The sequence below is a fragment of the Leguminivora glycinivorella genome, chromosome 1 (assembly GCF_023078275.1).
Source record: "Leguminivora glycinivorella isolate SPB_JAAS2020 chromosome 1, LegGlyc_1.1, whole genome shotgun sequence".
NCBI classification, from domain to species: Eukaryota; Metazoa; Arthropoda; class Insecta; order Lepidoptera; family Tortricidae; genus Leguminivora; species Leguminivora glycinivorella.
In genome coordinates, this window is record NC_062971.1 from 19,522,715 (window position 1) to 19,542,703 (window position 19,989).

The following is a 19,989-nucleotide window of genomic DNA, read 5'->3' on the forward strand; positions in this document are numbered from 1 at the left end:
TTATTATTATTACTAACTTGGGCAACAATATTTGAATACTATGCTTGGGATTCAATTATAGAATGCTTCGCTACTGTAAATATTTAATAAACGCCCTCCCCGTAAGTTTGTAACTTTGCTCACTGGTGACACAATAAGTACACTACCTAGGTACCTTACCTACTTACTATAAATTGTGGGCTAACTTGTAAAAAAAGTTTCCACCACACCAACCTGGAGGGCGATTTTTGAATCTCGCATACGGGATTTTGTCACTAAAGTACCGGTTGAAAACGGTGAATTGCTTATTATTTTTAGTGACAATTTTCTGAATTCGAACGCGTGAGACTCAAAAATCGGCCCGCTGGTAGGGCTTGCAATATCGGACGATTTTCAATTCCGGAACTGGTTTTCGAGATTGGACTTCAATTCCGGAATTCCGGAACTAGTTCCGGAATTGAAAAATTTTTTTTGGTTTGGTTTTCTGGTGGGTTTTTGATGAAATAATACAATTTTAAATCGAAATTTATTATAAATCGACGTTTAAGACAATAACTCCGTACCTGAAAGGCATATAACACTGAAATTTTCATTTTAGTAATTTTACAGGAAAGCCCATTTTGTGTCAAAATCGGTCTTGCAAGGTATTTCGAACTACAGTTAACGATACAAACGAGGTTTTAGTGCCAGTTTTCTGATAGTGGTCAACGTAAAAGTTATTTTTTTATCCATTGACCATCGAAATAATATAAAAGTAATAATTTACAAGACTGGCATAACGTCTTGTTCACATAACTGTAATAAAAGAAATATTGAATTACCTTTATCAGACTCGAGTAGGGACAAAAGATATCCAAGCTAGCCCAAAAACAGATTTTATGATTTATTCCTAGGTACCTGTACATGTACACCTTAATTTTTTGTAAAAAAATAAATCATTATTTTCATATTCATCATTTTCCATACATTTGCTTCTCAAATCTTTCGATTTTGTGGTAAGTGGTAATAGACTTAGATAGAGTTTAGTAAAATATGCAGTTATGCACACGTCTTTGTGAAAAGTGTATAAAGTAACTACGACGTTATGCTTGTGAATGAATGTAATACCAAATACTACGATTTGCGTCTGAACTTAAGACTTTATGCCTAAAATATTCAGTGCTATGAGAAAAGAAGTAAAATTTTGAGTTTATGCCGCTTTAATACTGATTAATTTAGATTACTGAAATTTAAGTTCGATCTAATAAATTGAGCATATAGGTAAATAACGCTAATAAAATAATAATGTACCTAATGTTATTTATTTATATTTAATTGTTCTTCAGTAATCGAGCATAACACTCAACTCCCGGCTAGTAATTTTAAATTATCACAAAACACAACTTTCTAAAACAAATATTTACTTTAAACTGATTCTTATGGTACCTAAATGCTCTCTTGATACCTACTGAAAAACAAATGACAAAGTTGAATTTTATCTACAGCCATGAGAAGTAATTTCATTTTATGAATGTAAAAAAAATGAAATTGATTTAGTTTCATGTTTTACAGTTAATTTTTTCGTCAAGTTGGTGGTGAAAAAAATTGTATAAAATTCATAAATGTAAAAAAAATGAAATTGATTTACTTAGTTTTATCAAGGACGATTATAAAGGACCAGCAGAGTCCATACTAAATACCGTACCCCGTTGGCAGCCGTAAATCTATGTCACTAGATGTCACTAAGAGTGTCATTTGAATAAAAATGTCGTTTTTTTTTTTAAAATACGCACGCGGTAGTTCAGCGGCATTACAAGTGATACAGTGAAAAGTATATAGATGACGCTAGGGGCCCGTGTCATGTTTCAGTCCCTGTTTACAACGCAAGCCATCGTTCTTATTTTGAATTATGACAATCATGCAAAAGAGTATCATACTGTCAAATTTTCTATCTCTTTCATTTTGAGCGTGACGTCAATGATTAGTAATATTACTTTCAATATATTTAAAATTTAGATTTTAATGAGGCCATTTCGAACGGTGTTTATGATAGATATCATGTTGACAATCAATCTCCTGACCGTCTCGCTCATACCAATCCTATCCTATATTTGAACGAGTGCGACCGAAACAGTTGAGTATTATTGAAGATTTTTGAATGTCTAAAATCTTATTGGTAATTGTCGAAAACCCGCTTTTTCCATAAAGTGTTGGCGCGACGTCAAGTGGGTGACAGGCGTACGAGCAAGTACGCGTTGGATGGTCGACTACTATGCGCAGCGGTTTTTACGCGTACTTACGGTGACACACAATCGAAAAAGGTCGTCGAGCCATAAGTACGCATACCTGGGTGGCTAGCCGAATGGCACAATCGCTCACGAAACGCTCACGAAACGAAGCGCTAGTAGATATCTATCTCTATCGCGCTTGCGTATTGGCGCGACAGAGCCAGCGGCGTATCGCTTTCGTTTGGCGTCGGAGAAATGCCATTCGGCTACGGGGCCTGCTCGTATCGTACGTTTATCACCCACTTCAGACTGCGTTTCGACCGGCGTTTAGCGACAATGATTATCAGCTCGGCTTCATGGCTTTACGAACCTTAGCTCGGACCATCGAATATGAAACTTATAAACTTCTTTATACACAAGGGTATAAAGAAGTTTATAACCAGGTGCTCCATGACACCATTGCACCAATCTGTCGCCAGCACCGCTACACTTCAACGGCCAAGTCACACAACATCCATACTAATATTATAAATGGGAAAGTGTGTGTGTCTGTTTGTTTGTCCATCTTTCACGGCAAAACGGAGCGACGTATTGACGTGATTTTTTAAGTGGAGATAGTTGAAGGGATGGAAAGTGACATAGGCTACTTTTTGTCTCTTTTTATATCCCCCACTTCCTTAGAATGGAGGATGGAAGTTTGTGGAGAGATTTTCGAATTTAACGCGAGCGACGCCGCGGGCAAAGGCTAGTTAACTATAATAATAAAGAAATCGCAGTAAGGAACTTTATGTAGATTTCATTACTTTTTAGAGATAAACAAGCAGCTCCATCGAGACGGCTATTTTTTACAGAATGTTTTTGGTGGGATATACATAGGCATAGGTATATAACACTAACAAGGTATCTATTGTCTTAGTCCGTTTTCACATTATCCGATCCGATATCGGATGTCGGAAGGATTTAAATGGAAAAAATCCAAGATAGCGCCTGTAATGTATGGGGTATCAGTCCTACATCCGATATCGGATCGGATAATGTGAAAACGCATTTAGTCTCATTAATTATTACTTATGTCAGAGTTTCACTAATTATTTCCTTTTATTCATTTATTATTTCAGTTTAGGTTTATACGAGTACCAAACGAGTAGTATACGAGTAGAAAATATATTACAAAACAAAACAAACTATCATTAATTTATTATAAAAACGTAATCCAAAGTGCCACACCTGGCGGCCTAACTATCCGCGTTGTGTCCAAGACGAAGCCTGACCGACGAAGCTAGCAAGTCTCTCTACATGTTAGCTGAAATACTGTCAAACCATTCACTGTGATTACTCAGATTATTATAAGCAAAATGATCTTCGAATGAACTTTCTGGACAATTCAGATGCATGGGCGCAGTCGAAACCAGCTCGCCCCTTCAGCCGTGTCCCGTTGAAAATCGGAAAGATTCTTTTCCTTAGCACATTTAATGTTTATAAATTGGATTCGCCTTCTGTCACCTAAACTGGTAATTTTATGTATGAGGTCATTGGTCATACAATTATTAATTTATACAGTTATTAATTCTGTATCTCTACTCGCATTGCTGCTGCGATTCTAAAATATTGAATATCCATATATTATGAATATTCTTATTCAATAAATCATACAATGACATTTGTGATGTGACATGGATGTCAGATGTCACATCTGTTGGCACAATGATTGCGTTTTGTTGAACGTATTTGAGCTCAACATATAGGTTTATTATCACTAAGTATATTATATTAATGAACAACGAAACGGATGTGACATTTTCCTAGTCCACCAACGTCATCTAGTCATTTTATTTGGCAATAATTAGACAACATGCGAACAAACTTAGCCAGCGAAGCGATCACAACTACGTCGAGGCCGACCAAAAAATATAATTTGTAAAAATTGTGTTTTGAGCCAATATTTTGATATTAAAATAAAGTTTTTTGATAGTTATTCATAGTATAATATAAAAACAAGTAAAAATATGTGTGAAAATATGTTTTTTTCCACTCCCGGGTTACGAAACAACGCCATCTAGTTTTAAAGCAAAAACTAAGCTTTTTTCAGGGGTACGCTTTTTTGTATGGGCTATATCAGTCTAGTATTAAATGGTCCTTGGTTTTATGTTTTACAGTTAATGTTTTCATCAAGTTGGTGGTGAAAAAAATTGTGTTTCACTCAGTTGCCTTGAAACCTTCGAAACGCTCAAGATTTCACATACTGAACCACTCGCTACGTTCGCGGTTCTATGTATATTGGAATCTTTCTTTTGCTGGGATATCAAATAAACTACAAAGCCACCTTGTAAAACAATAGTACAATACGATACAAGTGCGAAAATGAAGAAACTAGTGGCGATAACCTTTTAACCGCCAGAAATTTTTGATCGAGCGTGCTCGTGTCGCCACCGACAGGTATTGTACCACGGAGAGTAAGGTTGGCACAGTTATGGGAGTTATAAATGGGCTGTAAAAACCAAATCAGATCTTTGTCTTATTTATCAGACTATGGCGGAATGAGCTGGATATGTGATGTCTTATATATCAGACTCTGGCGGTTAAAGGGTTAAAACAACCGAATTTAACACGAGTTATGAATTTCCTCTCCGCACGTGTCTCGTACGATGTTTTCCAGTAGGTACATATGGCCCTTCGAAGTTTCGACTTGACAAGTGTACACCTACTAGTTACTTTGCGATTTTTGCGAACTAGTGCGGGAAAAAAACACCAGATGTACTGAAAATAACTATTTCATCACACCCGCACTCTAAATGTGCTATTGCACGCAGGCGGAGCGTGAGTTATAGAAAAATCGTTCTCCCAAGGGAATAATGAAATTTCTTGTACCGTACTTAACTTTTTTACATCTATTTACATATTTTTTACATTGCGAGTGTGATGAAAAACATTGTATGTAACTCGGGGAGTATGAATATTACAAACTCGAGTCTTTAAATCGCTCCGGAAAGGCGTCGCGATTTAACTTGCTCTCGTTAGTAACTTAGTAATATTCAACTTCCTACCCTTGTTGCACAATGTAGGTACTATTTTTACTTTTATTTTTCAGCGTTAAGTTTTTCTCATTAGGCTACCATGTGGTAGTAATAAATATTTTTTGTACAGGTAATTTGTTTTAGAACTTGAAGTATTTTAATAATAAAAAGGTTTAAAATAAAGATACGAGCTAAACAATAACAATAAGTCATACGGGCAGTTTATTACTGGTTGTTTCTCCTAGTAATACTAGACAATTATTAGGATGTATTGAGGATGCATTATCTTAGTTCGCAAATGCCCGCCGTCACAAAGACAATTGAAAGCAATAAACTTCACCTGGGTTAACGATTTTTTCTCAATACATTTTGACTGCCCTATTATCGGTTAATCACTTCCTCATTTTAGTTTGCCCGCCTTTTAAGACGATTTTTGCCTCTTAAGAGGATTAGGAACTGTCGCATCGTCTTACAAATGTAGTTGTCATTTTCCTCTCTGGATATTGAAATTATGAGTAGTTATTTTCACCACACCAGTTGGTAAAGACCAATTTTGCTATTCGAAAACGGATAAAAAAATTGCATTTTATCCACAAGAGCGCAAAGTAATTTCATACAAATTTGAACTTGATGCATTGAGCTGGCTGGTAGAATTTACCTACAAATAATGATTTTAAATCATAATTATTGAATAGATTGCTGGATTGGATTTAGTTTGATGTTTTATAGCTCGCGGTTTAATATTGGAATCTTTATTCGCTTAAATACTCGGGTATCAATATTGGCACGTGCGGTTAAACAACAACTTTGCCCTCTTGTAATACAAATTGTTTGTTGTTACTTGTTACAAACAAAAAAAATCTGTACTATTGCGAACTTCCTCTTTTTTTTTAAATCGGTTAAAAAGTGAAGTGACCTCTGAAGTTTCGAGAACGTCGAGTTGTCCCTGTGGATTTGGCATTTTTTTTTATCATGTAATAATGATAATATGTTGGTACCTAACCTACAGGGCATTACATAATGTGTGAGTGTGCACGGAAATACGTCCCACTTTGTCGATTGCTATAAAACCGCTTGTCAGTTTATTCATATAAAGATACAAATAAATCTCGCTTTAATGGTAACCGACAAAGTGGGACGTTTTACTAAACACAATCACATATATAGCTTTAAATCAATTATCTGCAATATTTATGAGACATGAGTACATAAGTGGTGGCACATAACAACACAGTCCTACCTAATATACAGGGTGTTTGGCACATGACACGACAAATTTTTTAGGGGGTTTGTGGTGTCATTTACTTCCTTTTCGTCCTGGAACCTTGGTCCTAGGAGCCACGGTTCTGAATAAAAAAAAAAAATAATTCTTTATTGCAACTATAAGGTTACATGTATATACAATATTGGTCCCTGGCTCTCAAAGTAGGTCTCCCTGTGTCTCAAGAGCCAGTTTCTTCCCGTTTACAATCAGGTGTAAGGTTACAATATTACGATGTTTTTTACTTATTCAACCAAAATCTGATATTCGAAGCCCGCTAACTTTATTTTGTATGGCGTTAAAGGCATAATTTGTTCGATAGTCTTACATTAGATATGACTGTCTGCTGTAGCAAATGTAGCAATGCAGCAAAAAAAAAAACGAAAATTATCAATTTACCGACGACGCGGCACAACTCACATTCACTTCAAGTAGCAAATGTTGTGGGGCTTTGAATGTCAGACTTTGAATGACTTAGGATAAAAAAAATCGTATCTCCAGGAAACGTGGCTCCTAGGACCAAGGTTCCCAGGATGAAAAGGAAGGAAATGACATACGACACCATAAACCCCCCAAAAAAATTCCTCAGGTCTTGTGCCAAACACCATATATTTTCTGAAACAGCATGACATTGAAGATTCTGGTGTCAAATTAACTTTTACGTTATGAACCAAAGGAACTTTGTCATACGGATCATCATATAATACCGCGACAATTAATAAATGCGACGACTCTGCTTTGCTGTGACTAAGAATTATAGCACATGCAATTGATGCAATCAAACCAAATATTGCAACAGTACAATACGAGTATGTTAAACAAAGTTTATTCTAGGGCCGACAAGATTATGCCTAGAAGAATTGTGTCCTCTAGACAAGTAATCTTGTTGTAAATGACCATTGTTTAGAGAAACGACGTGAGTATTACACTGGTTAAACCGTAAAAATGAACACTCCGATAGCTGAAAGTCTCAACCAGTATACGTAGTTACGTTACTTTTTGTAAACACGTCTTTAATTATGAAAATGTTAATATATCTATTGTAAATATTGTAATTTATATCTTTTATGTTTAGCACGTGTACTGAACTACATTTTAATCTAATTTGCATATATTATGAGAAACACAGATTCTATTGTTTATTGTGACTGGCAGAGCAGATACAATAGCTTTTTTTATAATCCATAACTCACATGGAATCAATGTAATCAGATCAATATGTAATAAGATATTTTTCCCCTCAAATGCAAATGTAACTATTTTACTTCTCGTGTGTAGAAAAACTGGCCAAGTTCAGGATTCTATTCTTTTCACTTGCTCGTTTTTCAATTCCACACTCGGCGTTAAAATACAACTTTGCACCCTTGTATAACAAATAACTATTTCGAGCAAGTGGTTTTGATATTAATACTTTTTGATAGGGAATGTCAGTTACATACAAATGTTATTTCTTTTTCTCAAACATGCAATGAAATATTGTCTTTACGTTCCTTAAAATGGGCTGGGAAGTATCGCTTTTTGGGCGCAACAACACGAGAGGACTGTAAAGGGATTTCATATTATTTTTTAGGCCTAGGCCTGCAAAGTAACTTTTTTTATAAAATATTGTCCTTTAGAGCATTTTTTTTATTTCATTGTATGTTTGAGAAAAGCACTATACATGCCTCGGCGTGAAAACGGATTCCCGGCCTCGTATCCCTCTCCGGTATATACCCACTTGGCCGGAAATCCTCATTTTCCCGGCCTCTGATGTAATGTACTATTTATCCTATTGGGCCTAATATTGATACCCGAGAGCAAGGGAAAGATTTCAATATTGAATCACGAGTGTAGTGGTTCGAACTTCGAACAGTGGAATCTTGAGCGTTGCGAGGATTTCAAAGCACGAAGGATAAATAAATTTTGCCACCGAGTGAAACGTAACAATTTCCACGCAAGCATTTCAAGCAAGAGAGCCTTTACCTGCAGGCCTCTACAGTCCTTGCATTATAACTAATTACGTAGGAATTTAGATAACTGCAGCCAAGCTAGAGATTTTTTACGCTTTCAGCATATCTATAATAATACGCGACAAGTAAATGTAAAAATAATGTTTAAAATGCCCGTGAAACTCACTTAACAATACCTTTTAAACGACAAGGCGTGGACATGTAGTTAATTAAAATCTGTTTGGAATCGTAATAATTAGTCAAACACGTCTGAATAGGTACATATAGGTACCTACTACTAGAGGCAAGTGCATTGAAAACATCGTCCGTACATGTAGATACCATGTTTGCACTTAAAATGACCTCTGATAATATTTTGGTAAGTATCAAACTATATGTTAGGTATTAGGTACATAAATATAATGTAGAACTCCATATTGAGCTCCAATAAATACACTCATACTTACAGATAAAATTTAGATATTAGATTGTGTCACAAGTGAGCAAAATAACATATTTACCTACGACGAGGGTGTTTATTGAATCTTGATCAAAGCGAGGGATTCTAAAATATAATCCTGGGCTTAGTTCGAAATTAGAGTGTTGACATTGTCATTGTCACCACATGGTGGAAATAATTTTTAGAATCCTGAGCGTATTTTTTAAGACTGTGTGTGGCAAGCCTAAGAATCAAGAAGAAAAATCTATTTGGGTGCGTTCCGTTTCACGCGTTTTGAGATTGCAATGTTACTTAAGGTGCGTTCTGAATAAGTACAGTGGAAAAGTCAAAAATACAATTTCTTGTAAGTATGATTTCAAGTGTTTTATGGTAAACGTCATGTTATAAAATTGTTTGAATTTAATGTTTTTAGTCGGATACAATTCGATATGAAATTGTTTTTACGTTTACATCACATGATTTGTTAAGACAATTTAAGCACAGGGAGAAAATTGTCCTGTCTGGGACATGCCTTTACAAGAAATTATATTTAAAAAAGTAGCTAATGACACGTTCGGATTTCAAATATTCTTTGCACTCTTGTGGATAAAATGCGATTTTACTATCTGTTTTTAAAGAATAAAATAGTCCTCTCCGAGCTAGTGAGGTGAAAAATATTTTAATGTTTTTCTTAATCACGAACTTTTACGATTCTAATAGGAGAAAAATCGTTGCGTAATTTTATTTTTCCAATCCGTTACCATTAATTAACACTGTACCTACGGCAGTCTTAAAATGAGAGAAGTATTATTAGATAAGTATATATCGAAAGATCTAATAGTTACTTCGAGTAGGAAAAACATAAAATTTACCCACCTTACCTTAGAAAAAAGCTTTTCTCACGACAATGCCCTTTTGCTATCATAAGTCAAATGCTACTTTTCATATCACTTATGAGAAAATAGTTACTTGTTTTACACGGGGAAATGACCTATAGGTACTGGCCTGAAGTTCTATTACAAAGTCAAGATGTCGGTCAGTCTAGCTAGTGCACGGTTTTGGAATATTGCGTGATTAAAAAATAACGAGATAAGCATATTATTAGTTACTGAATGCAAAATAAGCTAAGTGTTGTCATTGTTAGGTATTTTATTACAGATTAAATAAATATTCGTAGAGTAGACTGATAAAAGTAATAAATGTATATGACTCAAGTTGGTATCTACCCGATTGCTCAATGAAGGGTTTATCATGATAATGTTTATGAGAGTCATCGAACTATATGTGTATCTTTTGAAGAAGTATGATTGTCTGTCATTTGATGGTGTTGAATAAGTAGGTGGGTATGTTTTTGTCCACAATTTTTTTTAATAATACCTATCGCATTTAGGTACTTATCAATAGAACATTTGCAATCAAGAAATCAAGATCAATTCTCAAGTGGCTACGATCTAGTCAAATTATCTACCTACTTACAATATTTGGATGCAGCTAAACTAGTCTACCTACAATTATAGTATGTACCTATATGTATAGTGCAACGAGGAGCAGAAGTAGAATATTGCTAAAGTGAGTAGGTATGTTAAATCCCAACTTGAGTTTGCAAAATTCTTGGGCCCGAGTTAAACACAATATTTTTCAAAAAAAGTTAAATACGGTACCTACTAGAAAATTCATAACTACTTACCTAGATTTTTTATATAACTCCCGCTCCGCCTGCGTGCAACTGCACATTTACTGTGGGAGTGGGATGAAAAAGCTTATAAATACCTACTTACCTATGCATCAGTACCTGGGCGACTATTCGATTCCCTCCGGACTCCTTAGTTTTATGTCAGGTGACTAAGTTGATAGTTGAACACTCATCCTATACCAAATGAAGAACGGAAAATCTTATTAGCTCAGTAAATGGCGACCAATTTTCAATTTCAGGGATGAAAGGTTGCCTGAAAGGCATATACAGTGCCTTTCATTCGAGTTAATCACTGTTATCCATTATGAATAAAAAATTTTTTGGAAACGCGTCTTGTAATAAAAAAATACGTTTAAATGTCTTAGTAGAACTTCTGTAACTTTTGTCATCAAATTTACATGAAGAATATTCTTGCACAGTTAAGTACCTAATTGTGTTTGTTTACAATTCGTTAAATGCCTAAAAATAGTCTATAGTAGTAGGTAGATATAAATTTTTGGTACCTTTAAAGTAACTGTTAATTTCAATCACCATTTTTTTTGTAGAAGGTAATATAATTATACTTTAGTGCGTGTTAGGTGCATAACCAGCAAGCATCCAGTGGGCTATTGATATGGATATATCAAGTGGACAAAAAGTAAAAAAAAATCTTGTTTACATAAATTATTTGCAGTAATTTTTATTAATAAAATACTTTCGTTCACAAACAGTCACTAGAATTGCATCAGTATAGGACAACAACCCTGACAGATATTAATACATATAAATTAGCTACAGGATAAAGTAAAAGATATGATACACGTTAAACTTCCGTGAGACATATTCAAATAATTAATTGAAATACGGTTGTACTCACGTTATTATATCGCTATTGCTGCGACATGTTTCGGGCCAATTCGGAGGCCCCTCTTCAGGCGTATATGAGTTCACGCGACGGCTAGACGCAGAAAAGCGATATAATAACGTGAGTACAACCGTATTTCAATTAATTAAAAGATATGATGTTATTATTAATTATATTCACACTGACACAATTGTAACTCAACACCCTCATTAAATGTTGCTTTTGACATATTGCATTGCAATGAATAAATTCAATGTTCAGATTTTATTAAGTACTTAATGACAATATGATTCTTCTAATTTTATTTGATCCATAATATATTTATGTTATAGAAAATAACAAAATATTTTCATAAAAAGTGTTAATTTACAATAGATTGAAAATATTGCCTTGGATAGAATTGATAATACTATTAGTTTTAACTTTTAAGCATACTTTTAAATTTATGTAAATTTGCTATCAGGCAGTGAATACATATCTAAATACTCTAAATCCTTCCACCAATCTACTCTGTTTTCAACAGTTACTATGAGACATTTAAGTCTAACTGTTTTTATTTCTGACTCAATGGGGAGCTTTAAAAAAAAAGTAGCATCACAGATCTCACAATAGATATGAGTAAAATGATGTATTTTTCTGTCAGGGTGTTGAAACCTTTTTCACAAATTTGTTCCTCTTACTATTTGACTTAAGGATTGCTAATTATAAACAACAGTAAACCTCTTAATATTAGGGACTGCCATCCAAATTATGCTGCAATCAGCACCACAATCATTCTGTAAAATAAGAGAAGAATATGGTTATTTGCAAGTGAAGGGAAATAGCAAAAATACTTACTTTGTTGCTACTTTAAGATTTGCTTGTATATTAATTGTCAATGCATCTTAATAGCAAGCAACAAAGGGAGATGGCTTGCTGGCACTGACACTGATTGTTTCCAGAGGCTGGAGACGGGAAAAGGCATTTGAGGGGTTAATCAAAGGATTAGACCGTCAAATGACATCCTAGATCCATTACAGACAATTTGGACTTTAATGAACAAATCAATGGTTATTAGCAAATTTTAGACATCTGTGTTCCAGGGGTTTGTGCCCCGCTATTAGCACACTGAATCTTATATCTAGGCAAACCATTAAATACTCAACTACTTATACAGTTGTTCATTAACTGTATGAGCATCTAGCATAGTGCTTTAACCTCTCACTTGCTGCGATTATTTTTTTCATTTGTATGCGGATTCACATTCCGGCATACGAGAAAATAAAAGTTATCTAAGAATCATAAGGAATGAATTTATTGTGAAGCAATTTTAAGATAAACACTTACAGAAAACAGTTTCTTCTACCAAACTATAATTAAAAGGTAAATTATGAGACAAATATGACAGACTGTTTAGAATTTATTTTCATGAAGTCAAACAGAAGTTTCACTCTTTCAAAAGTATTTCATTCCAGAGAAAAGTGATAAAACCATTCTAAATTAAACATTGATGCTTACTTGTGTATTCAAATGGTTTTGGTATGTAATAAATTAAACGGAGCAATAAAACAATGTGGCTGCAATCCAACTCTTAATTGTTGAATGTGCAATTAATAAGGCTATTCATCATTCATGCCATACTTACCCATATAGGTATAAAAAGAATGACAAGAGGTAGAACGCCAATTTGATCCAGCCTTCTCGTTGACAAACTGTCAGAACATCTGCATTCATTATGCTTGTGGGGTCATACAGGCCAGGCCCTGACATCACTGGCCGCGTGCGGTATCTGCATTGTAAAATAACAAACACATTACTCATACCACCGAAGGTAAATCTTTAATTAGCATTTTCGTCAACATAACCTAAATCTCCACTAACCTGTGTATATGATACAGAATCAAAGGCACGTTTATCAACAGCGAAAACCATTCTCCCGATAACAGGAACAACACGTTTATAAACAAGTGCAAGAGGTATTCTGGCAGGACTAGCTGGAAACAAATTAAATAGGTTAAAACAAAGTCATCATCCAGGGTATCTCATAAGAAACACATACGTACTGGGTTGAGGCTGTTACATTGATCTATAGGGTTTTTATAATCCGTTTTAAGTTCGTCAAAAGCTATCACATGGAAAATTGAAAAAAATATCAGGAATGCATCTATTATAAGGGCTATAATATAAGAAAAAGCAGGAAAGCTAAACGCCATTTTGACAAAACTAATTGACAACAGAAATGTCAACTGAATTGTCATGCGCTATGCCCAATTGCCATTGCCCATAAGCTGCTCTGTAGATTACGATTTTCTTGTTTATGGAGTAGTTTAAGCCTGGTTTGCATTGGCGGACAAGTGGATTTTTCATGTTTAAATGTCGTATGTTTAGCAAATTAATGACTAGTGATTTTTCCTCGGTACTCTTTTTTAATAGTTTTATTTAGTTCACCTAACTAAACTCGTTAAAAGTGAAATAATCATGAAAAAATTGGTTGTCTGTAAAGTCGGTTTACGGACGGTAGTTTAACGTGATAACGTCAAACATTACAGTAGTATAGACAGGGGCGGTCAGAGTATAGCCACAGAATATATAATAGTACAAGTACAGAAGGCCCACTGCTTTGATGTTCACGACATGCCGCCTTTTTAAATGCCTACAAAATTCTAACAAAGAAACGAGCCGCTTAATACTCAGATAAAATGTTATACTATTATATTCAAGTCGTGGGTACTTTCTAGGTATAAATATATAGTATTTATAAATTTTTGTTTAAGTTCCAATATCACAAGCCTTATTGAATCTTTTCGGGGCCTTAATCAATAGTAGATCTGTGTAAACATGTCCCATGGTATTTATTTTATTCATGATATCTATTTAACTAAGCATTATTAGCCATTCCACACGCGGACATCGCATATGAACCTTAAAAAAAACTCGCGACGTAAAGTAACATTAGAAAGTGCGAACGTGCGTTCCGTGAGAACGCGCGCCACCCCTGATTAGGCCGCGAACTCGCGGCCGCCGGCATGTACTTGTAGCGCGGCGATAGAATCGCGGAGTGAGCCGCCCTTGGTATAGCAAAAGGGGCCCGATTCTGGGACTTTTCTCTTTCGTCCTCTAGCCAGTACGACTCCTTGAGCGATGCTTCAGATCTGCCAGACTTAAGTGATCGGTTGCACTGCACTTTTCAATCCGCCGTAAAAAACTTTAACGTTGTTCACATTAATGCACAGAGCATTCCTGCTCATTTTCCTGATTTGCTTGCCACGTTTAGCACAAAGAACATTCACGCCATCTTGATCTCCGAAACATGGTTGAAACCATCGCTTCCATCTACCCTCTATCCATTACCGGGTTACCGTTTATTTCGTAATGACAGGACGGGTACTAGGAACGGTGGAAACAACATAGTTCGAGGTGGTGGTGTTGCCATATACATTAGAGGTGATTTTTCTTGTCAAGTGGTTTCTCAATCCCCAACTACCTATTCCAACTCGCCGGAATATTTATTTCTTAATGTCACTTTACATCATAGTAAAGTACTCTTAGGAGTCTTCTACAGCCCTTCCTCTAATGTTAACTTCTTTGACGTTCTCGACAATGAATTAGCAACTCTTGCCCCGCAATTCGATCATTCCGTTGTAACGGGTGATTTCAATACCTGCCTAGTAAAAAACGACCACCGAACTGTGAAGCTTCAGCAACTCGCTACTTCTTTAAATTTTCATATTTTACCTCTTGGCCCCACTCATTTCCCTCACAACGGTCCTCCATCCCTTTTGGATTTAATCTTGACTTCTTCCCCTAATCTTGTATCATTTCATGGCCAATTTAATGCAGCAGCTTTTTCAAACCATGACCTTATTTATGCTTCTTTTAAAATTCGCCCCCCCAAACGCCGGCACAAAATAGTTATGCGACGCAATCTTCAGAATGTGGATCGACAGGCGCTTCTCGCTGACCTAAATAAGATATGTTGGAAGGATTTGGAAGAGGCCCCTGACGTAGACTTGAAGATAGATACTTTTAATAGTTTGTTGCTTGCGGCTTTTGACAAACACGCTCCTTTAACACCGATGCGTGTTAAACATCTCCCTGCGCCATGGCTTACCCCGGACATCAAGGAACTGATGGCGAAAAGGAATCGCGCTCGAATAAAGCTTAGACATAAGCCTTCAGAGACCAACCATCAAAATTATGTTAAGCTACGAAACCGCTGCAATAGGGCTTGCAGAGATGCTAGGCGTAGGCACATTTATAAAACAATTGACGAATGTCCCCCCACTAGGTTATGGAGCTTCCTGAAGTCCCTCGGGGTAGGCAAAGCTCCGAATGATTTTGCGAATGTCCCAGACCTTGACAATATTAATCTGCACTTTAGCTCGTCGCCCGTTAATCTTAACCCTGCTACAAAAGAAAAATCTTTAGCTCTTCTAGCTAACTCCCGGCACCCAAACTGTACTACCTTTGAGCTTGGTAATATCTCACCCGAAGAAACACATGCTATTCTCAAGTCACTTAAAACGAAAGCCGTTGGGGAGGATAATCTTAGTTTAGATATGATTATGCTCGTAGCAGACTTTATCTCCCCCATCATATCTCATATTATTAATTTTTCCTTTTCGTCTGGTATGTTTCCTTCTATCTGGAAACTCGCGAGTGTAATTCCTCTCCCAAAAGTCTCCAACCCTTCTTCTATCTCCGAATTTCGTCCTATCTCTATTCTGCCTATTCTCTCCAAGGTTATTGAACACTTTGTTAATCGACGCCTTACTTCACATCTCAACCAAAATAACCTTTTTAATCCACTTCAGTCGGGTTTCCGCCCCGGGCATAGCACAGTCACAGCATTGGTTAAGGTCACTGACGATATTCGTTGTAATATTGAAAATAAAAAGGTCACTATCTTGGTTCTTTTGGACTTTAGTAGTGCCTTTAATACGGTGGACTTCGATATACTTCTTGCGTTTCTTAATAATCTTAATTTTTCCCCTATATCTCTGTCCTGGTTCCGTAGTTACCTTTTTGGGAGGCGGCAGCGAGTCCGGATTGATGACAAGGTCTCCGAATGGACTGAACTTTTGGCCGGTGTCCCCCAGGGAGGTGTACTGTCACCATTACTATTTTCCATTTTTATTGATAGCATTACTAAGCGTTTGAAATCCTCGTATCACCTTTATGCGGACGATTTACAAATATATTCAGCGTCCAACCTTGACGACGTCAGTTCTCTAGTAGGCCAAATTAACTCTGACTTGGAAGCAATAAGTGAATGGGCATCATCGTTTGGGCTAAAAGTTAACACCGCAAAGTCGCAAGCAATAATCATTGGTAGTCCTTACTCCATCTCCATACTGCCTCACCAGGTTCTACCAGATATATTGTTCGAGGGAACTCCGATTCCGTTCTCTTCCACTGTCAAAAACCTCGGTATTGTTATGGACCAAACGCTTTCATGGGACCCTCAAGTCTCCGAAATAAGTCGTAAGATTTTTGCCTCTCTACATTCCCTCAAGCGTCTGCAAAACTTCCTCCCGCATCAGACTAAGGTTATGTTGGCTCAGTCTCTTTTACTTCCTCTTCTCGATTATGCCGATATTTCTTTTCTCGATCTAAGACAGGAACTGCTTGACAAACTTGAACGCCTCCAGAACGTGTGCATAAGATTTATATTCGGGCTAAAGAAATTCGACCATGTTTCCCTCTTTCGCAGTCAACTCAAGTGGCTTCCCATCCGCCGTCGCAGGGATCTGCATATTCTTTCTCTCCTATTTAATGTCCTTTTTAATCCTTCGTCTCCTCTTTATCTTTCACAAAAATTTAAATTTATGGCGGACGGTAGTGGCCATCGTCTACGTTCTAGTTCTAATCTTGCACTGGCAACACCTCATCATAAATCCCGTGCGTATAGTAAATCTTTTGCAGTGCGAGCGGTTCAACTTTGGAATGAGTTGCTTCCGTCCTTAAGGAAATCGCAGTCCGTGGCCTCGCTCAAGGGGCAGTTAAAAAAGCTGTGGCTATCGGAACATGGATGACTTGTTTGTAACTAGTTATAGATACTATATATAAATATATATTTATTTACTATATATATTGTTATATATTCTTTATATTTGATGTACCTTTTATTCCAATTTTATTTTATTATTTTTTGTTTTAGTCTCTTTTATATTTTTATGGGCTTTCCTATAAACTGTTGTACTAAGTGCTATATTTGTCTACCATTCTTCATCACATTTCACCTACTCAAAGGTTAGCTGGAAGAAATCCCTTAAAGGGATAAGTTCGCCTTTGTACTGTCTATCCTGTGTCATATTTGTGTTTTGTGTTTTGTACAATAAAGAGTTTATACATACATACATACATACATACATACATACTTTTTTCACGTTTTTTTTTTATTTATTTATTTATTAAAAATACACAAAAGTTAACAGTATTTCACCAAAGCACTTATGTGGTAATATAATTATGTACATGTTAAATTGACATAAATAAAAGCAAACACACTTAAAAGTTAAACTATGGTTATTACATTAATCACCTAAGGAGTGTAGAGTCTATGAACCTTAAGAGTTTTCTGTAAAACACACCAACACTATCAGCAAATATGTCAATATCGTCTGTCTCCAACATGATGCGGTTAAGAGCAGCTCGGGCTCGAGCGGTGCGCCGGCCGCCGCGAACAGGCGCCGCCGCCGCCGCGCCGGCACCGCGCCCGGCATGCCAACCACCACATTCGCTCTTGGCACTTGCAGCCCCATTCTCTCAAGCACGGATGCGTCATCTACTCTATGGTGAAACAGTTGGCGGTAATGCATAATATGCAGCAGTTTCCGTCTGGTTTCTAGAGTTTGAAGACCAACCATTCCTGTTACGAATAGAGATGGATACATATATGGGTAATATCCGTACAGTCGTTTGTAAATGTGCCTACAGAACTTCCTCTGCACTCTTTCTAGCATAGTGTTTTGTTCTTATTAGAAATAATGCATTAAAATAAGCATCTTTTATAAATTAAAGTTTTTTTAAAACCTACTAATTTAGGAGTTAGAGTGGTGCAAAGTTGCAAAATTTTCCCGTAGCATTACTAAGGCGCCAGAGACAGAAAGCGATATCGACGGAGCCCCGCTTATTACAGAAACTGCACAGAATAGGAGCCTTCGGCCGTTTGAAGATACCTAACGAACCTAACTTATACCTATATAAAAGTCGTCATTTTGTATCCTAGACCGTTTGCGAGACACGCGTTAATTTTATTAAAGTGCTAGTGCCATTTACTAATCTTAGAACCCTAATATTCGCAGCTGTGGTGCTTTACTCAGGCCACACGCTACAACCATACCGACTTTTGTGTCAAAATGACAGTCAGCAATGTCAGATTCCACATTGGTCATTAATTTTGGAATCAGCACCCCCTAAAACCTATTTTACGACACCCATGATGACTTTTGTGTCAAAGTGACAGTCAGCAATGTCAGATTCCACATTGTTCATTAATTTTGGAATCAGCACCCTCTAAAACCCATTTTACGACACCCGTGACGACTTTTGTGTCAAAGTGACAGTCAGCAATGTCAGATTCCAAATTGGTCATTAATTTTGGAATCAGCACCCCTAAAACCTATTTTACGACACCCATGACGACTTTTGTGTCAAAGTGACAGTCAGCAATGTCAGATTCCACATTGTTCATTAATTTTGGAATCAGCACTCCCTAAAACCTATTTTACGACACCCATGACGACTTTTGTGTCAAAGTGACAGTCAGCAATGTCAGATTCCACATTGGTCATTCATTTTGGAATCAGCACCCCCTAAAACCTATTTTACGACACCCATGACGACTTTTGTGTCAAAGTGACAGTCAGCAATGTCAGATTCCAAATTGGTCATTAATTTTGGAATCAGCACCCCCTAAAACCTATTTTACGACACCCATGATGACTTTTGTGTCAAAGTGACAGTCAGCAATCTGAGGTACTACATATTTGTAATCTGAAAGTAATCAAGTCAATAATTTCAGTTATTTTGAATCGACTATGATTCCGAATTATTGGTAATAGTAATTATTGTATAGATGATTAGTGATTCCTTTATATGTAATGGTAATTTACCGTTTCACTTGATTACATTACAAGTAATCTGACACCCAGTAGTGGATTACAAAGTAAAATCAAGTAATCGTGTAATCCGGAATCGATTACGATTTGCCCATCTCTGCGGCGCTGCTGCAAGTTTTGAGACAGAAGTATATGCTAGAAAGAGATGCAGATATTTGCCACTCACTCTTACCTATAGTTGCGTCTCAAAACTTGCAGCAATAACTTGCTGGTCTAAACTCAGCTTAACGAGAACAACACACGGGCGCGCCATCTGTCCCAGCTGTGGTGCTTTACTTAGGCCACACGCTATAACCATACCGAGCGCATCGATCAGCCGCTTAGTTCCAACGCGCGCCAATAGATGGCGCAAAAACTGTGTGTGTGTGGATTGAGTGAGCACCTTCCGAAAATATAAAAAAATATGCTGATCATTTAGTAAAAGTTCTAAAACAATTGTAAAACGAATCTCTGAATTTGTAAAAAGATAAATCAAAAGATACAGCCATTAACATGTGCTCACTCAGTTCTCACAAACTACCA

General features: G+C 36.5%; 1 protein-coding gene across 1 annotated transcript; it reads right to left on the reverse strand.

Moving 5' to 3' along the window:
• Positions 1-11,174: 11,174 nt before the first annotated feature.
• LOC125227552 (protein cornichon) lies at positions 11,175-13,586 on the reverse strand. Its single transcript, XM_048131890.1, has 4 exons — positions 13,408-13,586; positions 13,226-13,338; positions 12,990-13,133; positions 11,175-12,141 (listed from the first exon to the last, which is right to left on the reverse strand). Exons 1-4 carry the CDS (start codon positions 13,555-13,557, stop codon positions 12,114-12,116), a joined length of 435 nt encoding a protein of 144 aa, XP_047987847.1. The 5' UTR covers positions 13,558-13,586; the 3' UTR covers positions 11,175-12,113.
• Between the last annotated feature and the right edge of the window lie 6,403 nt (positions 13,587-19,989).

Coding starts and splice junctions, on each gene's coding strand:
- LOC125227552 (XM_048131890.1), bottom strand. CDS start 13,557: ATGGCGTTTAGCTTTCCTGCTTTTTCTTATATTATAGCCCTTATAATA. Junction 13,339..13,407: donor AATGTAACAGCCTCAACCCA/GTACGTATGTGT, acceptor ATTTGTTTCCAG/CTAGTCCTGCCAGAATACCT. Junction 12,142..12,989: donor TTCTTTTTATACCTATATGG/GTAAGTATGGCA, acceptor CTTATTTTACAG/AATGATTGTGGTGCTGATTG.